The sequence below is a fragment of the Contarinia nasturtii genome, unplaced genomic scaffold, assembly GCF_009176525.2.
Source record: "Contarinia nasturtii isolate CC-2019 unplaced genomic scaffold, AAFC_CNas_1.1 Cnas_scaffold_1699, whole genome shotgun sequence".
In the NCBI taxonomy this organism is placed as follows: domain Eukaryota; kingdom Metazoa; phylum Arthropoda; class Insecta; order Diptera; family Cecidomyiidae; genus Contarinia; species Contarinia nasturtii.
In genome coordinates, this window is record NW_022199032.1 from 1221864 (window position 1) to 1245999 (window position 24136).

General features: G+C 34.1%; 1 protein-coding gene across 1 annotated transcript in view; it reads right to left on the reverse strand.

Annotated features, from left to right (window-relative positions):
• LOC116347033 (RNA-binding protein Musashi homolog Rbp6) overlaps positions 1 to 24136 on the reverse strand; it is a 371521-nt gene that overhangs the window by 79604 nt on the left and 267781 nt on the right. Inside the window, exon 7 of the mRNA XM_031777427.1 lies at positions 8123 to 8171. Coding sequence (XP_031633287.1) covers positions 8123 to 8171 — 49 coding nt within the window. The remainder of the gene's footprint in view (positions 1 to 8122; positions 8172 to 24136) is intronic.

The following is a 24136-nucleotide window of genomic DNA, read 5'->3' on the forward strand; positions in this document are numbered from 1 at the left end:
CTCTGTGCATTCAGTTCTCTCTCTCTCTCTCTCTCTCTCTCTCTCTCTCTCTCTGTGTGTGTGTGTGTGTGTGTGTGTGTGTGTGTCACTGACAAAACAATATTTTTCGCGCGAATGGTGTACGCTCACTATTTCCATTTGCTTTTGGTGCCGCTTAAACTATTCGTATTCATATTTTAGCGCAAAAATTGCGAACAACCAAATGCGCTACGGTTCACAAACTATTTTAAAACATAACGTTTTAATAACATTAATTACATTGAACGTCAAAAGCGATCAATGCACATTTTGTCCCAGACTCAATTACTATATACAAAATGTACACACATAAATATTAGCCCATTGCTATTCAACCAGCCCCATTACCAATAATTTGATATCGAATTTAATGAGATTGTGGTTTTGTATATTTTCGCTTGATTTATTTTATCGTATATATGCAACCAAAATTTATAATTGTTTTTGCCAAATTGATTGATTGTGTTGATTGTTTTCATTCCTCGTTTCATTTCATTTCATTCAGATAAAATAAGTAAAGATAATTTTAAATAATTTGTTCATGGGTAAAATATGTGTGCTTTTATTGTGTGTGAATGCGCAAACAATAACAATAATAATTGTAATATCAAAAACAATTGTTTGCCTGGTCATATTCATTATTAATTAGCAAACTGACTGGATAGATGGCAACCAAACGATAAGGCCTTTCACGAATCGCCTTCTTTTTCTGTTGCTATACAATAAAACAATGCTCACATGAAAGTGACAGCGGTGACGAAAAAAACCCGCAGCGCACCACACAGACAGAGAGCGACGAAAAAACGGGAACAACAACAATGTATACTATACTTTGATGAAGAACACATCTCGAAAAGTTACAGTACAGTAGTGATATCGATGATACACGCCACCGAAAAATGCAGGGCTATCAAATGTATTCATCTACAGAACGTGCTTAAATGTTTTATGACTTTTGTACACATTTACGTGACGTTCATTTATGTATGCCAAATATGACAAAAGCTTCCTCATAACCTACTCTCTCTCTCTCTCTCTATCCAAAGTCACGGATTCAGTTTTGTTGTTTGTTCTTCTGTATCATGTACTTTCTTACTTTCGTTGTTTCTATTTTGTTGTTATCATTCTTGATGGTTCATTTTTCTCCCTCTCTCCCCTACACTTTCTGTGTATAAGTGTTATGGTTTTTTTGGTGTGCATGTGCGTCTATGACTGAATAACAATTTTCGCGTGTAGCGCTTAGCACTTGAATCCTTTTGTCTTTTTTTAAATGGTTCAATAATAGCCAACCGAAATGTACAACACATAAATTGTGAAATGAAAACGAAAAAAAAAGCGCAAGTACAGAGACAAAAACAAATCTTTGAGAAGGTCTCGAACGTGAAATGTATGCGATTAAATTTTTAACATTCGGCGACAACGACAAAAGGCAAAACGATGATTATGATAAAGAAACAAAAAAAACTGAACTAGCATCAAGCACATATAGATGCTTTCATATGGACTTACGCACGAATACAAAATAAGCATACATCGAGAGGAAAATATCAAAGGGCATATCTGCTTTTGTGTGAAACATCAACAACACCAAAAGACTTTATATGCAATTATATGAAGAAATCACGGAATCATTTTTGAATAATAGCTTTACCAAATTAAATAATGATAATGTGGACGATAAAAAAATTATAGTTAATTCAGAGAAGAAGAAAAAACGGTTGACAATGGATGATGTTTTTCAATGTGCCAAATGGAAAATGTCACCATTGAAACATCCATATTTAATAAATTGTTGCTTTTCCAACTAGCATATTGGATTGCTTCAACTTATACTAAAGTGTATATTTTCCGTTTAACGTTCATTTCACATTAACCGTCCGTGTAACTGTTCCAACAACCAAAATGGTTTAAAGTGTGCGACCATGGCAATAATAATTTTCGAATGAAAATGAATAGATTAGTGACACCTAGCTAACTGTGAACGAAGTGACAAAATTGCAAGGATGTAATTAAAATTTTAATATCAGTTCTCATTATGTATATATTTGGGTTTCCGTCGTACCATGGTATATATACATATATTTTTATTCCTGTCATTCCAAACACTTTCTCTGGTGGAAACAGAGAGAGAGAGAGAGAGAGAGCGAAAGCTCTTCTTCTTATATACAATTTTACTTTCCAATTATTCTGCTCGTCTGCTTTATTTGGCCGCATTCTTTCGCTCTCTCTCTCTCATATCGTCCTTCATACAATCTATTTTTCGCATTCGTTCGCACTACCGGTGGCATTTATGCGTATGCAAGTATATACGTGACGGTACGCCATTCATTTTGTCATCACATAAAATTTTCATATTTTAATTTTCTCGCTTTACAAAAATCCTATTAATGTGCATTTCAATTCGAGATGAAGCAGAAAAAAAATCGCACGTTGAATACAATGGCACCAAAGATATATACACTATTTCTATTTAAGAATTGGAAAATAATAATACCGATGCGAAGAGATAATAAGTGTGCGAGTGTTGGCTCAAAACTGTTGAAGAGAGTTAAAGATCGACGATTCGAGAACGTTGAAACTTCAAGACTACTTAAGAAAAAACGAAAAAAAAAACAACAAATGAAAAAATAAAAACTATGCCTCATTCAAGAAACTGAATTTTAATCAGGCTCAAGATTATGTCTGCCCATCGAAAAATTAACATAATCTTCTGAAAATTTTGCGAAATCATTCATATGTTCAGTGAGATGAAATTTCAAAAGTTCAATTCATTCCTTTGCCACCCCCATCATCCCCTTCCTACTCTCTTTCCCTCTCTCTCACTTTGGCTGCTTGAAACGAATTGTTTAGCCAAAGTTAATGCAATGAAATGAGCATGCAATGATAAAACTAGTTACAATTACTTGGTAACCCGATGCTTCCATCTTCTACTGTACAAGTGTGTTATTTTCTTCCTTTACCACTCTCAAACAGTCTCCATCTCTCGATAATTTCATTCCATTAAAATGTTATTCGACGACGAATCGATGCAAAACACTGCACGGTCTACAGAATCGAATGAATATTAAATAGATAGAGTGCCATATGCCGCAATTCATTCGAATAGAGTTATAACAAACACATAAATGTGCATGTTGGTATGTGTTGGCGTGTGCGTATATGGTTACGTTGGGGGCCCCGTAAGTTGTGGCGGGGTTGGCGAGAAGCATTTCATTTTCACCTGTTATCATCGAATTTAATCCCGTTCATATTTTAGTTTGTTTGAACAAACTTGAAGCGAAATCTTGAATTAATTACGAATAATTCGGAAATTTTGGACGATTTATGATTCATTAGGGAGAGTATGTTTCATTGTGTTATGCAAATCAAATCGACTTAAAATGCAAAATAATTTGTGAACAATGTGAATATGATGCAATGGAATTATACGGAACGCGCATCGATTTATATACGATTTCACTATCGTATCCCAGTCTACATGTTCTCTCCAATTTTGTTTCCAACAGGAAGAAAGAAGAATGACGTAGATGGACAGAGATGCAAAAATTGCAAAAAAAATAAGCCACATTTTTTCAATTATTCGACAGAACAAAAGCGACAGATTCAATAAACATTGAGTCAATACAAATATTTCAAATGCACGATTTTTTTTATCATTCAAATTCATTCGTGTGCATTGACTGCAAATTCAGTGGTTATATTTGTTGTATATTTGCGTTTTATTCGGAGGTTTGTCGATTATTATTATTTTTTGTTGTTGTTTTTATGTGTGTTCACTCTGTGCAAGTTGCAGTTTGATGATGATGATAATGATGAAAATGTGCAATTTTTGTCTCTGGCTTTCCGAAAAGCTGCTGAGAGAAAATGCGTGGTAAAATGTTTGGCGTATATTAGTGTAATTGAAAGTACTTTAGTGCAACTTCGACAGCTTATATGTGTATTAGTATAGACACATATACATAAAAGTACTTTACGAAATAGGCGAACACTCACAGCATAAATGCGATGCGTTCATATTTGCTTTTTTGCTATAAGCATATACATGTATATTTATTGAAGATCCGTAAAGTGCATAAAGCCCGTTGTGCAATGTATTAAAACTGTGCCATTGGTGTTGTTGGTGAGGCTTTTATTGGTGATGTTGTTGCCACAGCACTGCTTTAAGTTAGATTCATCACTTCGAAAACAATCATGCACATGGTGTTTGTATATAGCCACGAGACTTTTCTTCCTCTCTCTCTCTCTCTCTCTCTCTCTCTCTCTCTCTCTCTCTCTCTATCACTGTATGTTATCATATGCAAACTGATGCTGAACTTATGGCATCAAATCCATAGAACGGCAGTAATAGTTTCCGCATCCGCAATTTAAAACTTTTACATTTTTCAGTGAAGCGGATTTCAGTTTTCATACAACAACAAACATTTTGCATGTTGCATCGCGCCCAGATTTGATATTCTTTCATCTTTGAAATGTGTATTGGGAGTAGAAGCAGCTACACCAGCAATTCCATGTGCAAAAGAGATATAGAAAACGGCACAATGACGAAGAGAAAAAACTTCCGAAAATGAGAATAGATCCCGTGCTCATGAGATAGTTACTAAGTTCACCGAATCATTCGGGCGAAAGAGTTAAGTCATAATTCCCTCATGTAAATGTATTTGTAAATTGTGATTTTGTGCACATTCTGCCGTTGGTGCTGCCGATGCTACCGCTATGCATGTGAGTGTGTGTGTGTATCAGATTATATTTTCTGTTTCGCACATGATCAAGCTCTGCATTATTTATGAAAGTGTATAGGAAAGTCAAGTGATGTGGTAAAGTAATTTAATTAATATCACTAGATCAAAACAAAAAAAAAATAACACATAACAGTACCACAATAACAACATTTGTTTGGTGGTAGCACCTAAACATATTATAACCTCAAGGCAAAGAGAAAAATGTTCACTTTGTACAAAAGTGAAACAACAAGTCAAAGTTGAAGGCGTCAACACATCAAAAAAGGAAACATGCAACTTACGAAGATGAATTCTAACTGTGAGCTATGTGACCTTTGCTTTTTTGCTTTTCGAATTTCTCATTCATGTGTGATATTTGCGGATATTTATGTGTATGTTACTCTCGAATGGCAATTGCTTTGATGGAAGAAATGCGCTGCATGTTTATGTGCGGATGGAGGGGGAGACAGGCCAGAAAAATCAACTCGACTCGGGTAATGGATTCTAAGTTGCTACTATGTTGACCATCGTTCTTACTTCTAAACATTACTAGCTTAATCTTATTATTCCGCTCTCGCTCACCAGCTTTCCAGTTTTATTCTCTCTCTCTCACACACACACACACACACACTGTCTCTCACTCTCGGATCAAATGTGTTGATCCAGTGATGCAAGCGTTAAACGAAAGATTATGTAACATGAAATATTTTTAATGTGTTAAAGTTTTCATGACGTAAATATAAAGCTCAAAGTAATGCGAATTATGGGTTCATTCAAATGACGTGATGCAGCTGTGGATGGCATATGAATACACATACATTTTGTATACAATATACCGACTTTTTGCCCTACTTTTTGATTTTGTCTTCCATTGTTTTGCCTGCGATGAAAATTGTAAACTATTTTGCTGACTGATTTATTTCCGACCAACAATAGCAGCGGTTGCACGTTTCCGCTTTTCAACATTTAAACCATTTCGCGACGAAGATATTTCACAGGCATTTTCACCGTCTGGTAATCTCGAAAATTAAGTTCAGCCCGTTGTGAGAGTGAAAGAGAGATAATATGAGAATGGGAGAAAAATTCAAACGATTTATTTATGCCATTTCACAGGTGACAGCATGCATTTTACATAAGAATGTGGCAAGTTAAACAAAAGCATGTCGCAAAATCGCGTGCCTAAGTGAAACGATCTTCAGAGGAACAGAGAGAGAGAGAGATATTGAAATGCTCAGAATGCGAGAGAAAAAGGCTCGATTTGAGTGTTGTGTCTGTCACTTCAGTTGAAATTCCTTTTCTTTCGTCTAATTTCCTCATTTTCGATGTATGACGTTTCACAATCACATTTAATTCATATTTAATGCAACATTTATGTCGACCGTATTAATAGCTCATCGCACAACATATACACATTCCAGCCCCCACATACATGAACTCGTTGATAGAACAATTTTTCGAAAACTTATTCCACGAAAAAAAAAAAACAAATTTGTTCATATCATGCAATGAAATTTGGTGTCACTCATTTTGTGTGGCTGCCATTGTATTTTTTGGCATATAAATATAATTTAATAAAGCGCAAGCGGAGCAAGTATGGAGAAAAGTTTGATGTGCCAATATTGCAGCCGACGCGAATGTTGATTCGCATGCAAAGAGAGGCCAAAGAAACACATAAAGAACAACAACAACAACTAAAAAGGCAGTTTGTATGTCAGTATGCTCTCCACTCTCTGGTTTTTCTTTCTCTCACTTACTCACTCATCGCAAAAGCTTCTGCATTTTGTTTGTGTTTCGGAACAATTTCTCTCTCTCTTTCTCTCTATAATTTTATATGCTCTTACTGAACATGACTTTCAGGAAATATTGCTCTCAATTTTGCAAGCAACTTTCAAACAAATAATTGAATCGTGTTGACTGTCCATCATTCCATCCATCGTAACAACCTTTAAAAAAATTGTATGCAATCGACACACATATATATATATTGATAGTAACATTTTGCCATTAAACAAGCTATCTTCTATGCAGCACACGAACAACGATACTTTATAAATGAATAAAAAATTCACAAAAAAAGAAGCAATTATTTCAAATAGTCATAGCTTCTGGAGTCTGCGATCCACGGGAGGGGTAATTTCAAAATTTTCCTAAAATGTAAAGGCAAAACTTTTTCGATGCATTTTTGAAAAGTTCATTCCTATGGGGCGGTGTCTCAGAGCATTTGCCTCGAGAAACCCTACCAAATTGAAAGATTTTTCTCTTCGCCCAAAAACTCTAGCAAATTGAAAGATTTTCTTCTCCAAAAACCCCAGCAAAATTGAATATTTTCTCCCGTTTTAGAAAGTGAAGAGCAAAAAAAAAGGTCTTCACATTTTTCGCGAAAATCCTTAGCAAAAAATATTTTTCTCAAAAAAATGAAATTTCTAAGGGGGTTATTCCCAAATCTGTTCTGCAGGGGGGGTAATCCAACCCCTCGGACCCCTGCTCAGAAGCTATGCGAATAGTAGAGAAGAATAAAAAATAATAACCAAAACTGAAGCATATTAAATGCTGCTTCTATTGAATACTCACAAAACGAAAATGGATTCCAATTTATGAAATTGTTTGGTAAATAAAATTTACGTTATTTAATATTTATTTAGGTATTTATAATCGTATGATAATATTTAATTTCCTTTTCATAAACATTGCGTTCGATTTTGATTCGATATTAATCTGTCGCACAAAAGTGAAATCCATTTATAAATTCGCAAGATAGATGTATTTGGAAAAAAGAGTCGTCGGAGAAATTTCGAAAAATGGAGTTGATGTTGAATATACTATTATGCACTTTGATGCTTTTGTAAAGCTTCTTAAAGTCAGTTTTTATTCTTCATTGCTGTAAGTATCTCATTTTGTTTCATTTTAATTCCGAGAATGAAACACTTCAAATCAAATGGCATCAGACAGTTTTTATCACGCAAGGCATACAGTTTCGTTAAACACTGTAAAAATACAACTATTGGGTATATCGTCCATGCCATGAAGAACAATGGTGTAGATATATCTGAATGCGGATATAAAATAGGTACGCTTGCGCCCGAATCTGCAAGCGTTCCTCACCCCAGGGGTAAAATAACCCCGAAAAACACTGAATTTGGGATAATACGCCATTTTACCTTTGAGCTGAGGAATATAAATTGACTGTTAGCAATTCTATGAAGATTTTCATTGATTTGTGTTGAAAATTTTTACTTGGTCGTACACATTGGGTCCAGCAAACAAAGTTTTAAAATATATCACGCGGTTGAATTGATTCATATTGATTTTTATTTTTTGGCGATAGCAACGTTAATTCTCAAAAAATATTATTGTGATGGATATTGCAAAATTTGAATGAAACTTACCTCTATGACGGTTTGTTTGTTTATCAAACATCAGCATTGCGTCCTCAATCTGAAATCGAAAAAAAAAGAAAAACGGAAATTAACAAGGGAATATTGTAAACGATAGGTGCATATTTTTTCTTTAAAGTTCCGCTATAGACTGAAACTCTTTCAATTATCATTGAAATTCAAGAATGTAAAAGAAAATATATTGGAAGATTACTCTTTCAATGTAAAATTCAAATATTTCAGCGCATTTTTATGTATTATAAAATAAGAACTCGAGAAAATGAAGAGCTCATGTCGACATTTTTTACATTTTAATTTAATTATACAATTACATGACACGTTTACAAAAATCAGTACCGGATGAAAAAGAAAAAAATGCGTTCTTTTGCAAAATATGCAACGGCTTTTGAAAATGATGATTTTGACATGACAGTGGAAGTGGCATTCATTAGTACCTTAGAAAATGAAGACTTGAATCAGAAAAGAAATGCATCGCAACTTACAAAAATAAATTCAGGTCATAATAAAAGATGAAGACAGAAACTAAAGACGACAACACTGAATCCATTCAGTAAATGAAAAAAAGTGTTGAACATAAAACGAGTGGTAGCGGTGGTGTTTATAATGGTGGTAGGAGAGAACCTTGAGTCGCAATCATAAAAATGGATCGAAAATGTTAATGTTAAATTTATATTTTTCGCCAGAATGCTGATGATGCATTTCGCTAATGGCTATCATTCTACTTTTCATTTCCACAATATTACCACTAATCCGATGAGTATTATCTTCGTTCCGTGTTCATAATATTGTAGCTATTTCTTTTTTGCTTGTTATTTGTTCATACTGGAATTGTGACTACAATAACTCTTATTTATAATGTTTGCATTATGAATACGAATGGAATTGTGCGACATGGTGAACAATGCGATGTTAATGTTTGTTGCTCATTTTTAGTTTTCGGTTTATTTTACGCCACTTTTTTCCCTCCTTATTATTTCAACTGGTATTTCAAATTCGTGAAACAAACGAAAGAAGAATGTTTTAGTGCGTAACCTTTTCTTTTTATATTGTCATTATGCTTACGTACATGGGCAGAGGGAGGGTGTAAGGCTGGATAACCCTCCCAGGCCGAGATTTGAGACGTATTCTTTCGATTTGCTGGAGATTGCTGGTGTCCCTCCAACTTTCCCACCATGGCCATGTACACTATGAATTGTTCATATTCAATTTCCGCCCAGTGGCAAACATGGCGATCGCACGAGAGAAAAATAGACAGTGATGAAGAGCGAGTGAAAAAAAAATGCAATCGGTTGACAAACTAGAAATAGCATACGGACCAAGGAAAGAAATGTGTATTGTCGAAAACAATTCCGAAATTGAACGACGTGATGACAAAATCAACGACAACTTCAGATGAATGGACTTGTAGTAATCCAACCATACGAAACTTGAAACATTCATGCAATTTGGTTGAGTTTACTTTTTCATTTCTACTTTCATTTTCATGAGACAAAAATAATTTCTCTTGATGAAGTGTAAAGCAAACAATCCAAACAACGTTACATAGCATCATAGTGTCTCAGTGTTGATAACTTTTTCTTCGACTTGATAAAACATTGACTGATACTTTTTCTCTTGCTCTCTCTCTCTCTCTCTTTGCATCATTTTCGGTTGTGTCGCTCTTTGTTATCGTTGTCTCTTTTGCGGATCCATTTGATATGACGAACATGTTGTGCACACTGCACATATTAAATAAAAACAACCGAAATAATTTCTTGCGGCTCGGAAAATATTAAATGTGTCATTACACTTTTTTTCTTAGTCTCTTTGTTAGTTATTCACACGGTGCTATTCTGATGCCATGCTCACACACACACACACCCTGAAACATATGCGATATACGTTTATTCGAGTTTTACCGTTATTCTCAATTTGACTGAAAAATCATAAAAAAATTACACATATTTTTCCTTTTTGTTACGTGCACGCTCTTTTTATGTTCACATTGAAGTTTAAATATATATGCGAAAATATCGTCACATAAATCTACAAGTGATAGTAAAAATCCAGCAAAATAAAATGTCAACAATGAATTTTGTGCGCTGCATATGTGACAAATATAAAACCTATTCCACTCGCTGAATAATCTCAAAAAAAGAAGAAAAGACAAATAACAATGTAGCTAAATTAACATAAAAAGCATTTAAGAGTCATTATTTTTAAATTTAAATAAATATATGCGCTAACAAAGAGCGGACAAACAAGGAGCGAGATAACGTATCCATCAAATGGAACGTAACCATACTTAGAGCGTGGATAAATAGATGCAACACCATAAAATGACGTCTTGGTGGTTTTATGCAAGAATTAATAGTACTCAGATGTACGATTTATAAGGCAGCTCGACCCATTGTCACCCAAATTGCCGATGGTTCAAAAAACTCCGGGCTTTTTTCTCTCTCTCCAGGTTCAACAAACACTTTGTATAGCCACTTTCATTCCAAAACATATATTATCATCAAGCTAAATTCATAGAGGTGTATGTGTGACAGAGAGAAATTAGATAACGGCCACCAACATTATGGAATCAAGTGATTTTATTGCCCCACCAAAAAAGCATAAAAGATATCGTTAATGCCAAAATTACGGAATGAGGACATTAGAAACAGCTGTGCATCGTGAGAAATAATATGTCATCCCCATTCCTTCGGTCATTGGTTTATCTAAATCCAAGCAAGTATACAACAAACAAGCAAACAAATGTCTCAAACAAAATATTGAACATAATAAATTCAATATTAAATCGAACTATGGTAGCATATATGATTGCAAAAAAGTATTTTATTGTTAGTTTGATGCAAGAAAAAGAAAACACAATTGAAAAATGTAAAACAAACTTTGTTTTACAATAGAAAAAGATTTGTTCGTCGTTTTCAGAACAAGAAAAGAACACAAAGACAATCTCTATGTTACACGTGTAACTTGTCACGGTATGAAAAATCATATCAAATCATGTTGAAGAAACACATAAATATGAAAAATGGGACAAGAAGTGGCTAATACACATGAATGGTTGGAATACAAAAAGAAAGAGGTGGAGAAAAAAATTTATAACAACCGAAATTGGGTTTTTCTTTTTGAATTCGTGCTGGGCACTTGAAATTCAGTTTTTTTGTGCTATTGTATTTCCAAGAAAAGAAGCTGAGCTTTAGAGTTGTGGCCATGAAAAGTATACTTTTATTTCAAATAGGGTACGGTAATGATAAGTTGTATATAAATGGTATTTGAAATGTGCCATCTGCTGAAATAAAAAAAAATTCAAAATAAACTCGTTCTCAATAGCTCATTTCACAAAGGTAGAGATTTATGTGTTGTTCAAAAGTTAATTTTCAAAAGTTCTCAACTGTGATTTTTAAAGAACGAAATTTTCGTGCAATATTTTTCATTTTTTCGGGTGTAAAGTCTCATTCATTGAAATTGAGAGCCAAAAATTCGTTGCCATTTCATTAAATAGCCAAATCGATTTGAAAATGATATGAATCTGAAAACAAAGTTTTTATGGGTTTTTTTTTCAAGTGTTATAAATCCAAAAAAAAAAAAATCAAAACATTTCTTCTGTTACTTTTGTTCTTTTTTTTCCAATTTTCCCCTTTATCAAATTGAATTGATCTTTCCCGCACACTTTCTCTCAACTGATAATCTAACATTTTTGTCTCTCGTGGATTTTTCTTCATTGGATGGACGGGGGAAAACAGGAAGAAAAACATCAGTTTGATTTGGAATCGACATTGCACGAAATCGCCAACATGACAAATCGCATTGAATGAATGAAATCAAACAAAAGATGAACAGAATTACTCTTGACCCAAGTTTCAAAAACATGGAATCTTTGCAAATATTTCAACTTGTTCGATTAGTTAGGTTCACAATGGCTGTACGACGAGAAAACTTTTCTATATATTCTATACAAACATACTGGATTTTAGACAGATACACACACACACACGCAAACATACATCGATTGGGACGAAGAGAGCGTTGAAAATGAAATCAAATATTTTGTTCAAGATTATGACTCACATCAGTTGTCGAAGTGTATGTATTTGTGATTGTTCGAAAAGCGAGTATCAGAGGAAATGAAAAAAATGAGAATGAAACAGAAAAAAAAATATATAAGACAATATAAGACTCAAGAGTGCCATTTAAAAGGTCGTTTTGCCTCTGGCGGCTACTTCCAAATAGAACCAGTGTATGCAGTGAACAAGTGAATCAAACGTGCAAGGTTTCGTTTCAAGCGGTATGTTTGATGCGATGTGGTAGCTACAATGAGAACAGTCAATCGCCATATCATCATCTTTTCTTTCTTTTTTTTTAAAGTGTGTACAGCACCAATACACATTTATCATCCATATCAAATGGATTGTACCTCAATTCTTATCCCTATCACTCTTTGCTCGGTGATCTCTCACCGTCTTAAAGTGTTCTGTTTTGGTTTAACACAAATATTTGCTTGGAATTGTTATGAAATTCAATTGTTTTCATGTTTGGCATTTCTACCTATGTGCTCGTCTTTGTTGTTCTTCTTGTAAATGTTTGATGCGTAGAACGATTACTCTCACGGGAAAATCCCTTTTACAGCATATCGATGGATTTTCATCCAATTTCTGTCTTTTCGGTTAAAGTGTGTGTGTGTGTGTGTGTGCGTCAAAACTTGCCAAAAAGTATCAATTTCTTGTGTATTTCTTTGGCATATTGTGCGATTCTCAATTTCTTATATTTCGTAGCCATTTGTAGTAAGTTTCTTTTTTTGGTGCTTTTTACTTAAGTGCGTATCATGTTTCGTTTTCAATTTGTAATCAAATTATTTTACACATGCAAATACATATCAACATTGAAATCGCGACTGTATTCATTTCGTTCAAATTCACTGTGATCAATGTGACCACCGCAAAAACGAACATCGATATCTTTTGTATATTTTTTCGATAATGCATCACATTCGTGAGAAAACACCACTTAAAATGAAAAAAAAGGCGGAATATTCAATTTCATCAAGTTTTTTTTCCTCAAGCCACTTCAGATTTTATTGGTCTATTTTGTGTGTAGACAAAGTTTCTTGCAAAAAAAAAACATAACATTGTTCTTGAATTCCCACGTGGAAATAACCGAAATACTGCTTCGAAAAGTAAACCAATACTTCAGGCCATGAAATTGTCACTCCCGAAGAGCTTGCTCGTCACGAAAACCACGTATCTGCCGGTATAACTATTGACATTTCTATTGTCTATGAACTGTGCTCCGCTTCTTGAAGTGCGGTTTCATGCTCTGCAATATTTTCTATCTCCCCTAAATTTATGCAGAAAAAAAAAGAAATCTATAATACCGTGAAATATAATACAAAGTTTATGGATATTCAAATCCAAAACTAACTGAATTCTAGAAAAAACTGAATTCTAGTGAAAAATGAATTTAAATAAAAGAAATAAACGGGAAATTCGTTCAAATTTATATAAATAAGTTATTTTGTTTCAATTGAAATTACTTATACTGATTTAAAAATGTACGTTTGTGATTGTTGTTGTGTCGTTAAATATTTTTGCACATGCATTGCAGTAAGTGATGCAAGTATATCATGATGGTGATGTAGATCTATAAATTATGAAAATGTTTTACCCAGCTAAACTATCCACCAAAGCATCACACATGCAAACTCGAAAGTTTTCGGTTAAATGAGCTCTGGCATAAATTTTGTGTGTCGGGTCTAACTTTTCTCTGCATCAATTAAAAGTTTTCATACCTATTTTTGTAGTGCATAATTCGAAAACAACGAAACGATTAAGCGAATAAATATCAAAACATATGTCATACGCAAATAGGTGTGCTAAAGAGAAAGCTTCGACTTTGAACCAAGCAAAAACTGGAAAATTGTATTTTAAATGATTGACACATGGTGGCTTGTGGCTGACAAGTTTTCATGTGAATGGATATGAAAAAAACAAAACACCCAAGTAATTTGCTTCAAACAATAATTCTGGGTTAGTGTGAAGGTAAAAAGAGAAAATGAAACAATTACCACTTGTCGAAAGATGAACCAAACAATACGGCCACAGATTTATTAACTATCAATACAATTTTGTTTATTAGAATTCGAGACATGCATGGAAACTTGATGGTATTGGTTAAGTAGTTTGCCATTTTTGGTTAAACGAGTTTGGTGCCCATTAAAATGGTACTAAAATTCATTAAATAAACAGCATTTCATGGCCATTTCAACTGGCAACATTGTGTAAAGCAGCCCGTATCATTTTCTTGTGATTTTTTCAAATAAAAGTTTTGAATGGTATTACACATTCGGGGCACATCAGAATGGCCTGCTGAAACAGCTGAAACATACACGATTCTCGATAAGCTTCAATATTTCGCTATCAAACGAATGATTTATAAATATTACAATGGTAGAAAGAGAATATGTGGCAACACATTCAATGAATTCCCCCGATGAATTGAAGTTGGCCAAACAAAAAAAAAATTGTTCGGTACTTTCGCTACTTTGAATTGTTCGAACAAATTGGAAAACGGTGGTCACAATCGAAAAAAAAAGCACGCAAATAGCACTAGAAATGTAAATGATCAATTAAATTGAACTAGATTCTATCTCTTTGATAGACAGGACGCCAGTGGCCAATTTTCGCTAGTTAAACGAATTTGGCGAATATCAACAATCATTTCGTGAAGTTCTCGTTTGTATGTGTGCGCAATATGTATGTGAAATAATGATAGACTGTACCCAAAATGGAAGGGGCCAAACGTGCACAAAGTAAAGAAAAACAATGACGAAAAAACGGAATGAACGAACAATTTACAATTGAATTTCGGTTTAATTGTCGCACCCAAATGGTATAAAACCCATAAATGGAACATTTTTCCAGAATTTCAACGAGAGAGAAAAAAAAAAAACATGGAAAGAAGAAAATTCAAATGGCACAAAAGAGTATACAACACTTGATAATGTTGAGCGCATCGGGGCAGTAGCCGAGCTCAAATTCTTTTGTAAAAATTAAAATTGGATTGAAGCGAATTGAAAATGAACAGCAGCTCGGAACGATGTAATAAATGAAACAGGAAATTGAAGCTATCGGGATGACCGATTAGACAATGTGGCGGACAATCGATGTATGTGAAGCAAGAGAGTTCAGAATTCAATGATATTTGCGTTGCTGTCACATATAGACCCATGGAATGCGGCAGATGGAGAGAAAGAGCAAACCTTTATATTCCATTTCACAATATGGTCAAATAGCTTTGGAATTTCAGTCGCGCAATTTTCATATTATTGCTGTTCGCATGTAAAATTGCAGGCTGCAGCGAGAGACGAAAAAAAAGGACACACACACACATACAAGTATTCATTTAGGGTTGCGTTTGTTTTGGTGAGCATTGGCTCGCGAAATGCAAGGCAAAGAGAAATGAATATATAAAATTGAAGCAAATAAAAGTAACAGCAACAGCTAAAATACACCACAACCATGTGCAATGTAATGAGGAAACGAGCAAATCACAAATGAATAAAACTTTGATTTCAATTTCGATTTCAATTTCGATTTCGATTCCGTTTTCGATTCGACATCGGTATTTTCTTTCTTTCTCTCGCTTTTTTCTCATTCCAAACGAACTAACTAATACATACACCGGATTTATACAAATATTTTCTATTAAAAGTATGAGTCGAACCGAAACATAATTCACTGTTAGAAAGAAATACGCACGCCTAGCGCACAAATACGCACACACACTCAAATATGCACCATCTTAGCACATTCAAAGTGCTGTTTCGCTTCGATTCGTTGTTTGCGCTTATTCCGCTCTATATCTCTGTGGCCATATTAGTGCACACGCCAAAAGTCATTTTCGAAAATATCTCCATTGAGCATAGATTAAGAGTCTGGTATGAGAAACCAATTCGATAAAGCGAAGAGACATAGAAAACAACGAAGTTACGAATCCTCATTGTATGCTTAAGTCATTTGTGCGCATTTATTTCTACAAACTGATTGGAAAACTGTTCCATTGTTAAAATTGAAAACGAAAAATGTAGCAAAAAGAAAAAGAAGTAGAAAAAAAACGCTAAAACTCGAAATGAATAGCGAGAAATGAAAAAAGAAGAGAAGAAATGAACGAATACGATGTTAACGAAAACAGAAAGGGAGAATGCTGTACAAGAATAAAACAACAACTGAAAGCATGTACTCACATTGTGAATTCCAAAATTTACACACATGAAATGCATATGGGCGATGTTGAATCGACGAAAAACCAAAATTCTTTTGCACTGACTCGACTATTTTTCTTGCGTTTCGATTGAGCTTCGGCAAAATTAATAGTATGGCAGTGGCACAATGAACGAAACGAAATGAAGGAAGTTCCTTCAAATCGAATAAAAATAAATTCAAAAGTGTGCAACTGATTGAGACAGAGCGATAGCAAAGATAAAAGCGCCCTATATGCGCGGATGTTGTGTGTAAATCGGTCAAGAAAAAAAAAACATTCTTTTGCAAAATGCATGAGAGAGAAAGAGAGAAGACGGAACGCCATAATATAAAGTGTCTATATCTCGATTTTACATCCATAAAATGCCCCTATACAGGAATGTGTATATGATATGAAACTTATTTGCAGTTTCAGCCGTTTTTTTCTCGCTTGCGCCAAAAACAATTCAGTCAACGACGACATTGACAATGCTTAAATGCCGAACAAAAAAGTTGCACTGCATTCAAATGTACGATTATGCAATATGATTTCACGATTGAAATGTTATATATATGCGGACGAACACATGTTGTTGAACTTTTAACAGTTTTAACTGAAAAATTAGTGACATTCGTAACAATGAGCCGAATTTCATTGCGTATTTTATTATAAATGTGTGAGCATAAACGTACAGTTGGCGGTGAGCTGCAAAATTGCAAGAAATATGAATGACGAATGTCTTTTCTTTCAATACTATTAACTCACATAGATATATGCCAAACGACAAAAAAAAATCCGTATTTTTTTGCATGCCACTTTTTTACAACATGTGTGACGTCTGTACACGTACCCCATGCATACGATAAAAGACGTGCATGCCCGAATTCATTGCAAATCTCTTATGCAATAGAGGTTGGCATGTACATCTATATTTTGTTGTCTTGTGTTTCCCATGAGAAGAAAAACTTCAACACATTCATAGCAGCAAAGGTAGTATTAGTCATAGTATGTGGCGAGTAGAAGTGTGTATATGAGAATCATTACTGTCGAAAACTTGCGTTAACCGTTGCCATTTTTTCGTCTTCTTTTGCCATCCCTCTGCTTGCTGACGAAAATTTTGCTATTGTATTAATTTTTGTGCGGAATAAAAAGAACATTAGTTATCTGCACAGTTGCAGGCGAGCCGTTTCGCAAATTTTTATGTTGATATCTATTCTATGGCATTCATCCACTTCTCATGATTGCCATGTATCCTCAGATGAAGCAATATTTTTTTTATCGCCAGTTTTTCGGCTCCATTTTTTTTTTGTTGCTATCTCATCGGACGATGTCAAAAGTTTCATTTTCACCATTCATTCTTCTATTTCGTTACATTTTTTTTTATTCGCTACTTTCGGTCGTTGTTGCGTTCGCACGTTGGTTTATGTGTAAAGTACGAGAATTGAAAATTGCGATCGGTTTATCTTTTCTCAATGGTTTGCAATATATAGAAAGGACATGAACGTTTCTTATATTTAACTGATTAAAAAGTTCATCAGCCAAGTTGGACACATTTCGGGCAGTTCGGTAAGCATTTTATCCGCTTAAGTTCTACAAAAGACTAAATGGACGACCATAATGCGGAAATAGCGTTTCAAATCTCTCCTCGATTCCAAATAAAAACAAGACAAAAAATAATCTACAACAGAGTTTCTTGACGGATTTTAGTTTTCCGAAGACCAACTGTATAGTCGATGACATGAAAGAGCACCAATCTTTAACGCGCGTTTTTTTTCACATTCAAATATGCTGAAGAGTTCCAAGCAAGACTTCTGCTGTCCCACTATTTTGTTTTGAGGGCATGACATTTTGATAAATTTTTACCAAAATATTAAATGTTAAACAAAGAATCGTCGTTGTATTATTCTATCATTACGAAAATACACATCATTTTACGGAATCATCTTGTTTCCTCTTAATTTGTACACTATGTTGTATACACTGTAGTTTCTGTTGTATCTCATATACACATAACAATTCGCTTGTGTGCGACAAACACATAGCGATGCAGTATATCGGTATGCAAACATATTAGGTTGTAAATATTCAAAGATAGGCTTTTGTCAAAGATTGAAAAGTAGTAAATCTATGTAGTTGGAGACATAATGAACGCGATGAAAAGCAAGGAAACAAGCGATGATGGCGATAACAGCAACAGAAATTTAGATGAGTGTGGTGTGCATATTTTGGTATTTGGTGTACATTGAATGCACCAAAAATATATATAGCATTTATTTGAATATTGCAGTTGCAGACATTGCGTCAAAATAGTCAAAAAATGATATCACACCATTGAAGGAGGCGCAAATAAGAGTGAACACGAATAAGACGAATGAACAATAAAAAATTGTTGCCTTGCGAATTACAAATGATGCTTCTTTATGTATCGTCGCATTCTTTAGATATTATTAATCTTTAGGGGAAATGTTTGCGCCTTATGCAAAGTATTTTTTGACGTTTATAGTTTTTCTTATTGTATCAATGTCATTGTTAAGTCTAAGCATTGTAACCTACAATTGTTAGTATAATTTTACGTCTACCGCCAGCGACATTTCATCCAACTGAACGTATTCCATATCGATGAATCGTGACCGCAGTAAATTTGAAATCACAAATATATATAACCCATAAACGCACTCATTTTCGCTCATGCAATGGTAGGTTGTACTATTCGAATGGAATACTATTATGTTGGCCCTTTGTGTGTGTGTGTGGCTTGCAGAACAATGATGGTATTTAAATAGTTTGGTCTCTTTCACTCCATCGTCTCCACACACAGTATACCCTATTATTTTGGCTCGGTTGGATTTTGTGTGCGGTTTTTATTGTTTGTTCCTGTTTTGTGCATATATGTGCGTGTGTGTGTGTGTTGGTGTGCGGATGAAGTAATTTCGTTCTCGTTGCCTGTCTTTTAGCCACTCAGAAATGTTATTGCCACTGTTTGCAATTTATTTCATTGAATTCGAGATTTGATGCTATTCCATGCCTTTTCATTCAAATGCACCGACGTAAAAAAGCCATAACATTCGCATACATTCGAATGATAACGCTGTGATTGCTTGGCGATGCTTTCACATTACGATTAATACTGAAAAGATATAAAATTTTCGGTTTATAAATGAGCTTCCAAAAGCTCGCATAACTGACACAGCACAATGGGAAAATCCATCGTATTTTTTATACTTGTTTTTCCTTGTTCGCTTGTTTATTTCATTTTATTTATTTTCTCTTCTGTTTTTTTTTTCGGTTTGGAAAGTGAAAACCTCTCGAGTTTTGTCGAAATTTGATTTGATTTACAGGTTTAATGGAGTGCAGCTGGTCGAAATTATTGAAAAGTGTTTCATCTCCGTTTCAGAGTTTTTATGGGTCAAACTTTGCAAGAGAAAATGGTAAAACACATTGTTGTTGAATTTCATGTTTTAAACTACCGCAATTTCGGAGAATTGTGTAAAATTGCTGATTTTAAGATTTGTTGCTTTTAATTTGTGTGCTAGCACGCTCGTATACGTTTCGTAATCGTTTTGTTTCATTTCTCATACATTTTCTTCAACTCCTAAACAATTCCTATTGAAATCAATCGATATTTGCGCTTTAAATGGTTCTATTCATTGTTCGGATTCTAAGCGTTGTGTGCGTGAACCATAAAATGCGTTCGTAAATCGTTAGAAACTATTTTTGCTGTGAATACGAGAAATGAAACCGTGGCAATAAAAGCGATGGAACGAAAGAAAGAAAAAAAAATATAAACCACAAAAATCGAAATGAAATTGTACATGTTGTGAAATTTTTACGATTATGCATTATCCCGTTATGTATGTGTTCGTGCCATTGTTGATTTATGTTCCATTTTTGCACAGTATTTTACTGGACTCAAAATGTCTATTGTATGCAGTGTGCAGCCACACAATTGCTGTTAATGTGACTTACAATCGCTTATCACTTGTTGTTTTGAGCGCTAAATCCGTAAAGGAATTGATGAAATCAGACATGATTTGCTATTGAATGGCTATGCACTGGGCAGAGCCGAACAATAGACATAGATTTCTTTTTCAGCAACAACAACAACAACAAAATTGAAAGTAGCTCGCATTCGCTCTCGGAATGTATGTTGTGAGAAATAGAAATTATACACGTGACCGCGACCCCTGTTCTGTATATATTAAAATTGTTGTGCGTATGCCTTAACGTTTGCCATTTTAGTTTGATAAAGGGGGGAAATTGGTATACAATAAATTGCGTTGTTCACTGTTAACACCTTTTCCGCTTTTCAATCAAACGCCAAATAGCCCGAATTTGCAACACAATCCACATTTCATCTAGCAATCACGTCTTAGCAGTGGTATTAGTAAAGAACATTGATTTTTGGGGTCTAGTTTAATGGCTTAAAATGCTTCAAATTACTTGATTAACCGCTACTACAGTTGAAGTATTTCATTTGGATCGATTATTCAATTCCTTATTTTAATAACGTGCGCTACAACTTAAATGATATTCCACGCGCATTTCGATTTATAACATAAGCTTTTGAGTCAGTTCTTATGCAAGGCTAACTGCGTGTACACATGCAGATAATTTGCACATGGTTTTGCAATGTTTTTCTAGGGATTCGAAAGAGGAGAACGAGACTTAGAGAGAGAGAGATAGAGAGAGAGAGAGAGAACAATGAGACATACACACGTTCACTTGAGAATTTGAAAGATGAAAATAAGGCCCCAATTTGACCCAATTAGTTTCGTCTCTGAAATATGTTCAACTCTTACAAAAGACTATAGATTCAACCACATATTACCATCGGTGGAAATACCATGTGTACCAATTTTGTTGTCAAAGTGAACCCTTTATTATTGAGTTTGGCGCACTTGTCACAGTGAATACATAAAGCATTTTCCTCTATGCTTAATTCAGTGAATTACCACAACAGTGCCACAGCAGATGACATTTGAACTCTGTAATACAGTCTGTATTTCAATCTTGTAAATGATTGGTTTTCACATTTGAATGCAACATGCAAAAATCTTCGAATCGAAATGTTAGAGATTTATACATTTATTAAAGTACCATCTTAGGATGTAATCAAATTAAAATGCCCATTGCTTTTTGATTGCGTTCAAGAACTTCAATTCATCTTTATTCATATGTTTAAAATGTTTTTTATCTTCTTCAATTCAAGAGAGCACACACTGTAGTTCAATTGAAATAGATATTGTAAGTGCAAGAGATAGAGAGAGAGAGAGAGAAGGAAAAAGACAAGAGAAGCAATGCCCGACTATTTTTCAATATACATTTTCCGAGATTATTTGGCTGATATATTTTGTATGCGAACATTCAATCAACATAAACATGGTTTGAATGCTGACATATTTCCAGGTGAACGGCAAAGTGGCTGAATGCATGATATACATAGAGGCACTAAATGAATATTTAGACAGCTCTTAATTTCTTTAAATTAAGTGTTAATTGGGAGTTGGTTATTTTGGATTTGCTATCCATGAACTTTCGCCTAATTTAATTTAAGTTTTGCATGCATGTAATTCGATGTTGATGCTCAATGCAGTTTCATTTTCTATCGCTTTCCCTTGTGGGTTTCCGTTGTTGAAGTTATAACTTTTTTAGCATGGCAAACGAATAATGTCGCATTTGCATTCGCATTACCTGTGATTAATAGAAAACTTATACGCACAAGCACACACATACACACACACACATGCAAGTGTACACATAAATGCAAAACTCCTGAGGGAGAAAGTTTTACCGGGTTAGAGAAGGAGAAAGAGTAGAGCGAGAGACCTAAAACATTCTTTCTAAATATAAAATGTGGTTCAAAACTTTGAAGTATATTCAAAGTTGTTGCTGCTGTTTGGCGATTTTACCCCCTGCTACATTTTGAATCATATTGTTAGCTATTGTTTGCGAGTATTCGGAGAGTGCTCGCACACAATTAAAATGACAATGAAAACGAAGAAGAAAGAGGAAAATAATGATGAAAAAAGAGAGAGAGAGAGAGAATTGAAAACTTCGAATGCCAATATCGTGATAAATAAATTTGATTCAATGAAGACTTTTGAAAGCACATTTTCACATTGGATACGATGAGAGAGAAGGCAAGATTATGCAAACAGAATTATAATGTAATGTTAACGAGGCAACCTTCATCGAAACAACAACGTTATATCGTTGTTGGTTGTTGTTTTTTTTCGGCATTTCTAGATGATGGTGTGATGTTGTATATTTTTACATGCAAATGAAACGCTTCTTTTCTATTGTTATAATCTGTTTTGAATCACAAACCAAAACTTTGTTGAAAATTCAATAAAGAATTAATTCAACTTGCCGCGTTGGCAAAATTGAAAGTAGAGAATGAAACAGAAACGCACATATCCACCACAAACCTTCAATCACAATTTGTAATTATTTTTTGGGAATTCTCCTGTGTTTCATCCTCTGCACTTATGGTTGAATATAGAATTCTTGAGTCTCGTAGAGACCGAATTTAACACACACACACAAAATACACTCCCCAAACAAAAAGGGAAAATTTATTATATTTGTGTAGAAAAGTGTACCCTTGTGATAAAAATGTATGCACATTTGTCTACAATTGAATTGAACCATGCATCATATTCAGTATTGAAATTAAAATAAATGTTCAAAAATAGAATTAAAAAAAACAATAAGCAACACTTGTACAGTGCTCTATCTATACAAATAAATATTATTGCTTACGTACACTACTCCAAATTCGATAACATGACATACGGACGACGAATTGAAAATGTGTGTGTGTGCAAATTTTCCAACAAGCTTATGGTAATGATTAAGACAAGATGCACACAAGGTTAAGAACGATGACATTCGATGTAAATCATAAGAAATATTCCTTGACATATTATTTGGTGCACACACATACATATCTATACCATTACTTTTCAGCTCGGTACGATAAATGGAAATGACATCTACATACGAATGAAACATGTTATCTTCTCACCAAAGAAAAACCTGAATCAAAATTGAAAATTTAAATGTAAAACATGATTTTTATATTAAAGCTTCACAGTAATATACCGAAAAATTGAACTCAATCAAATTTAATATACACCAGACTTGTGAACATGTTTTTTCGATGACATACTTTTTTCCTTCTTCATTTTATTATGATTTATTTTTGCTGTCAACATATTGGGAAGAAAGGAGTATTTGTGAAAATAAAATTCGAAAATGTCACGATTTTATATATAAGGAAAGACTTTCAAGCTAGAGGCCGAACCACATAAAATCTTCACGATATGTTGTTAAGTGATTCCAGTATAAATACTACTCTCTCAAAAGATGCGGAATTTTGGTATTTTTCTCACTGTTTTGTTTTAGGTGTTTTCGAGAAATCGATCGTGATTTGAAATGTGTTGATAACATGATGACTTTTCTGATTTCTTGGTAACAATAAATAAAGCAAATGTATACAGTAAATTTCGTTGCACGTTCGGTTTGGTCCAACAAAAAAAAATACCAAAATGGCTCCGAATTACCCACATAAACAGATATGTATTCGAGTGTGAAATCGGAATAAATTTTCCGACATTGACTATCATCTCAATCAAATTTGAACCTCCATCCAATTCCTCCCACATATTCCAAATAATAATATATAAATAAAATTTACAGAATTCGTTATAAAAACGATTGCTTTGCAACAACAACCGTAGATTTAATTTTGAAAAGCGAGACACGTAAGCCAACCAA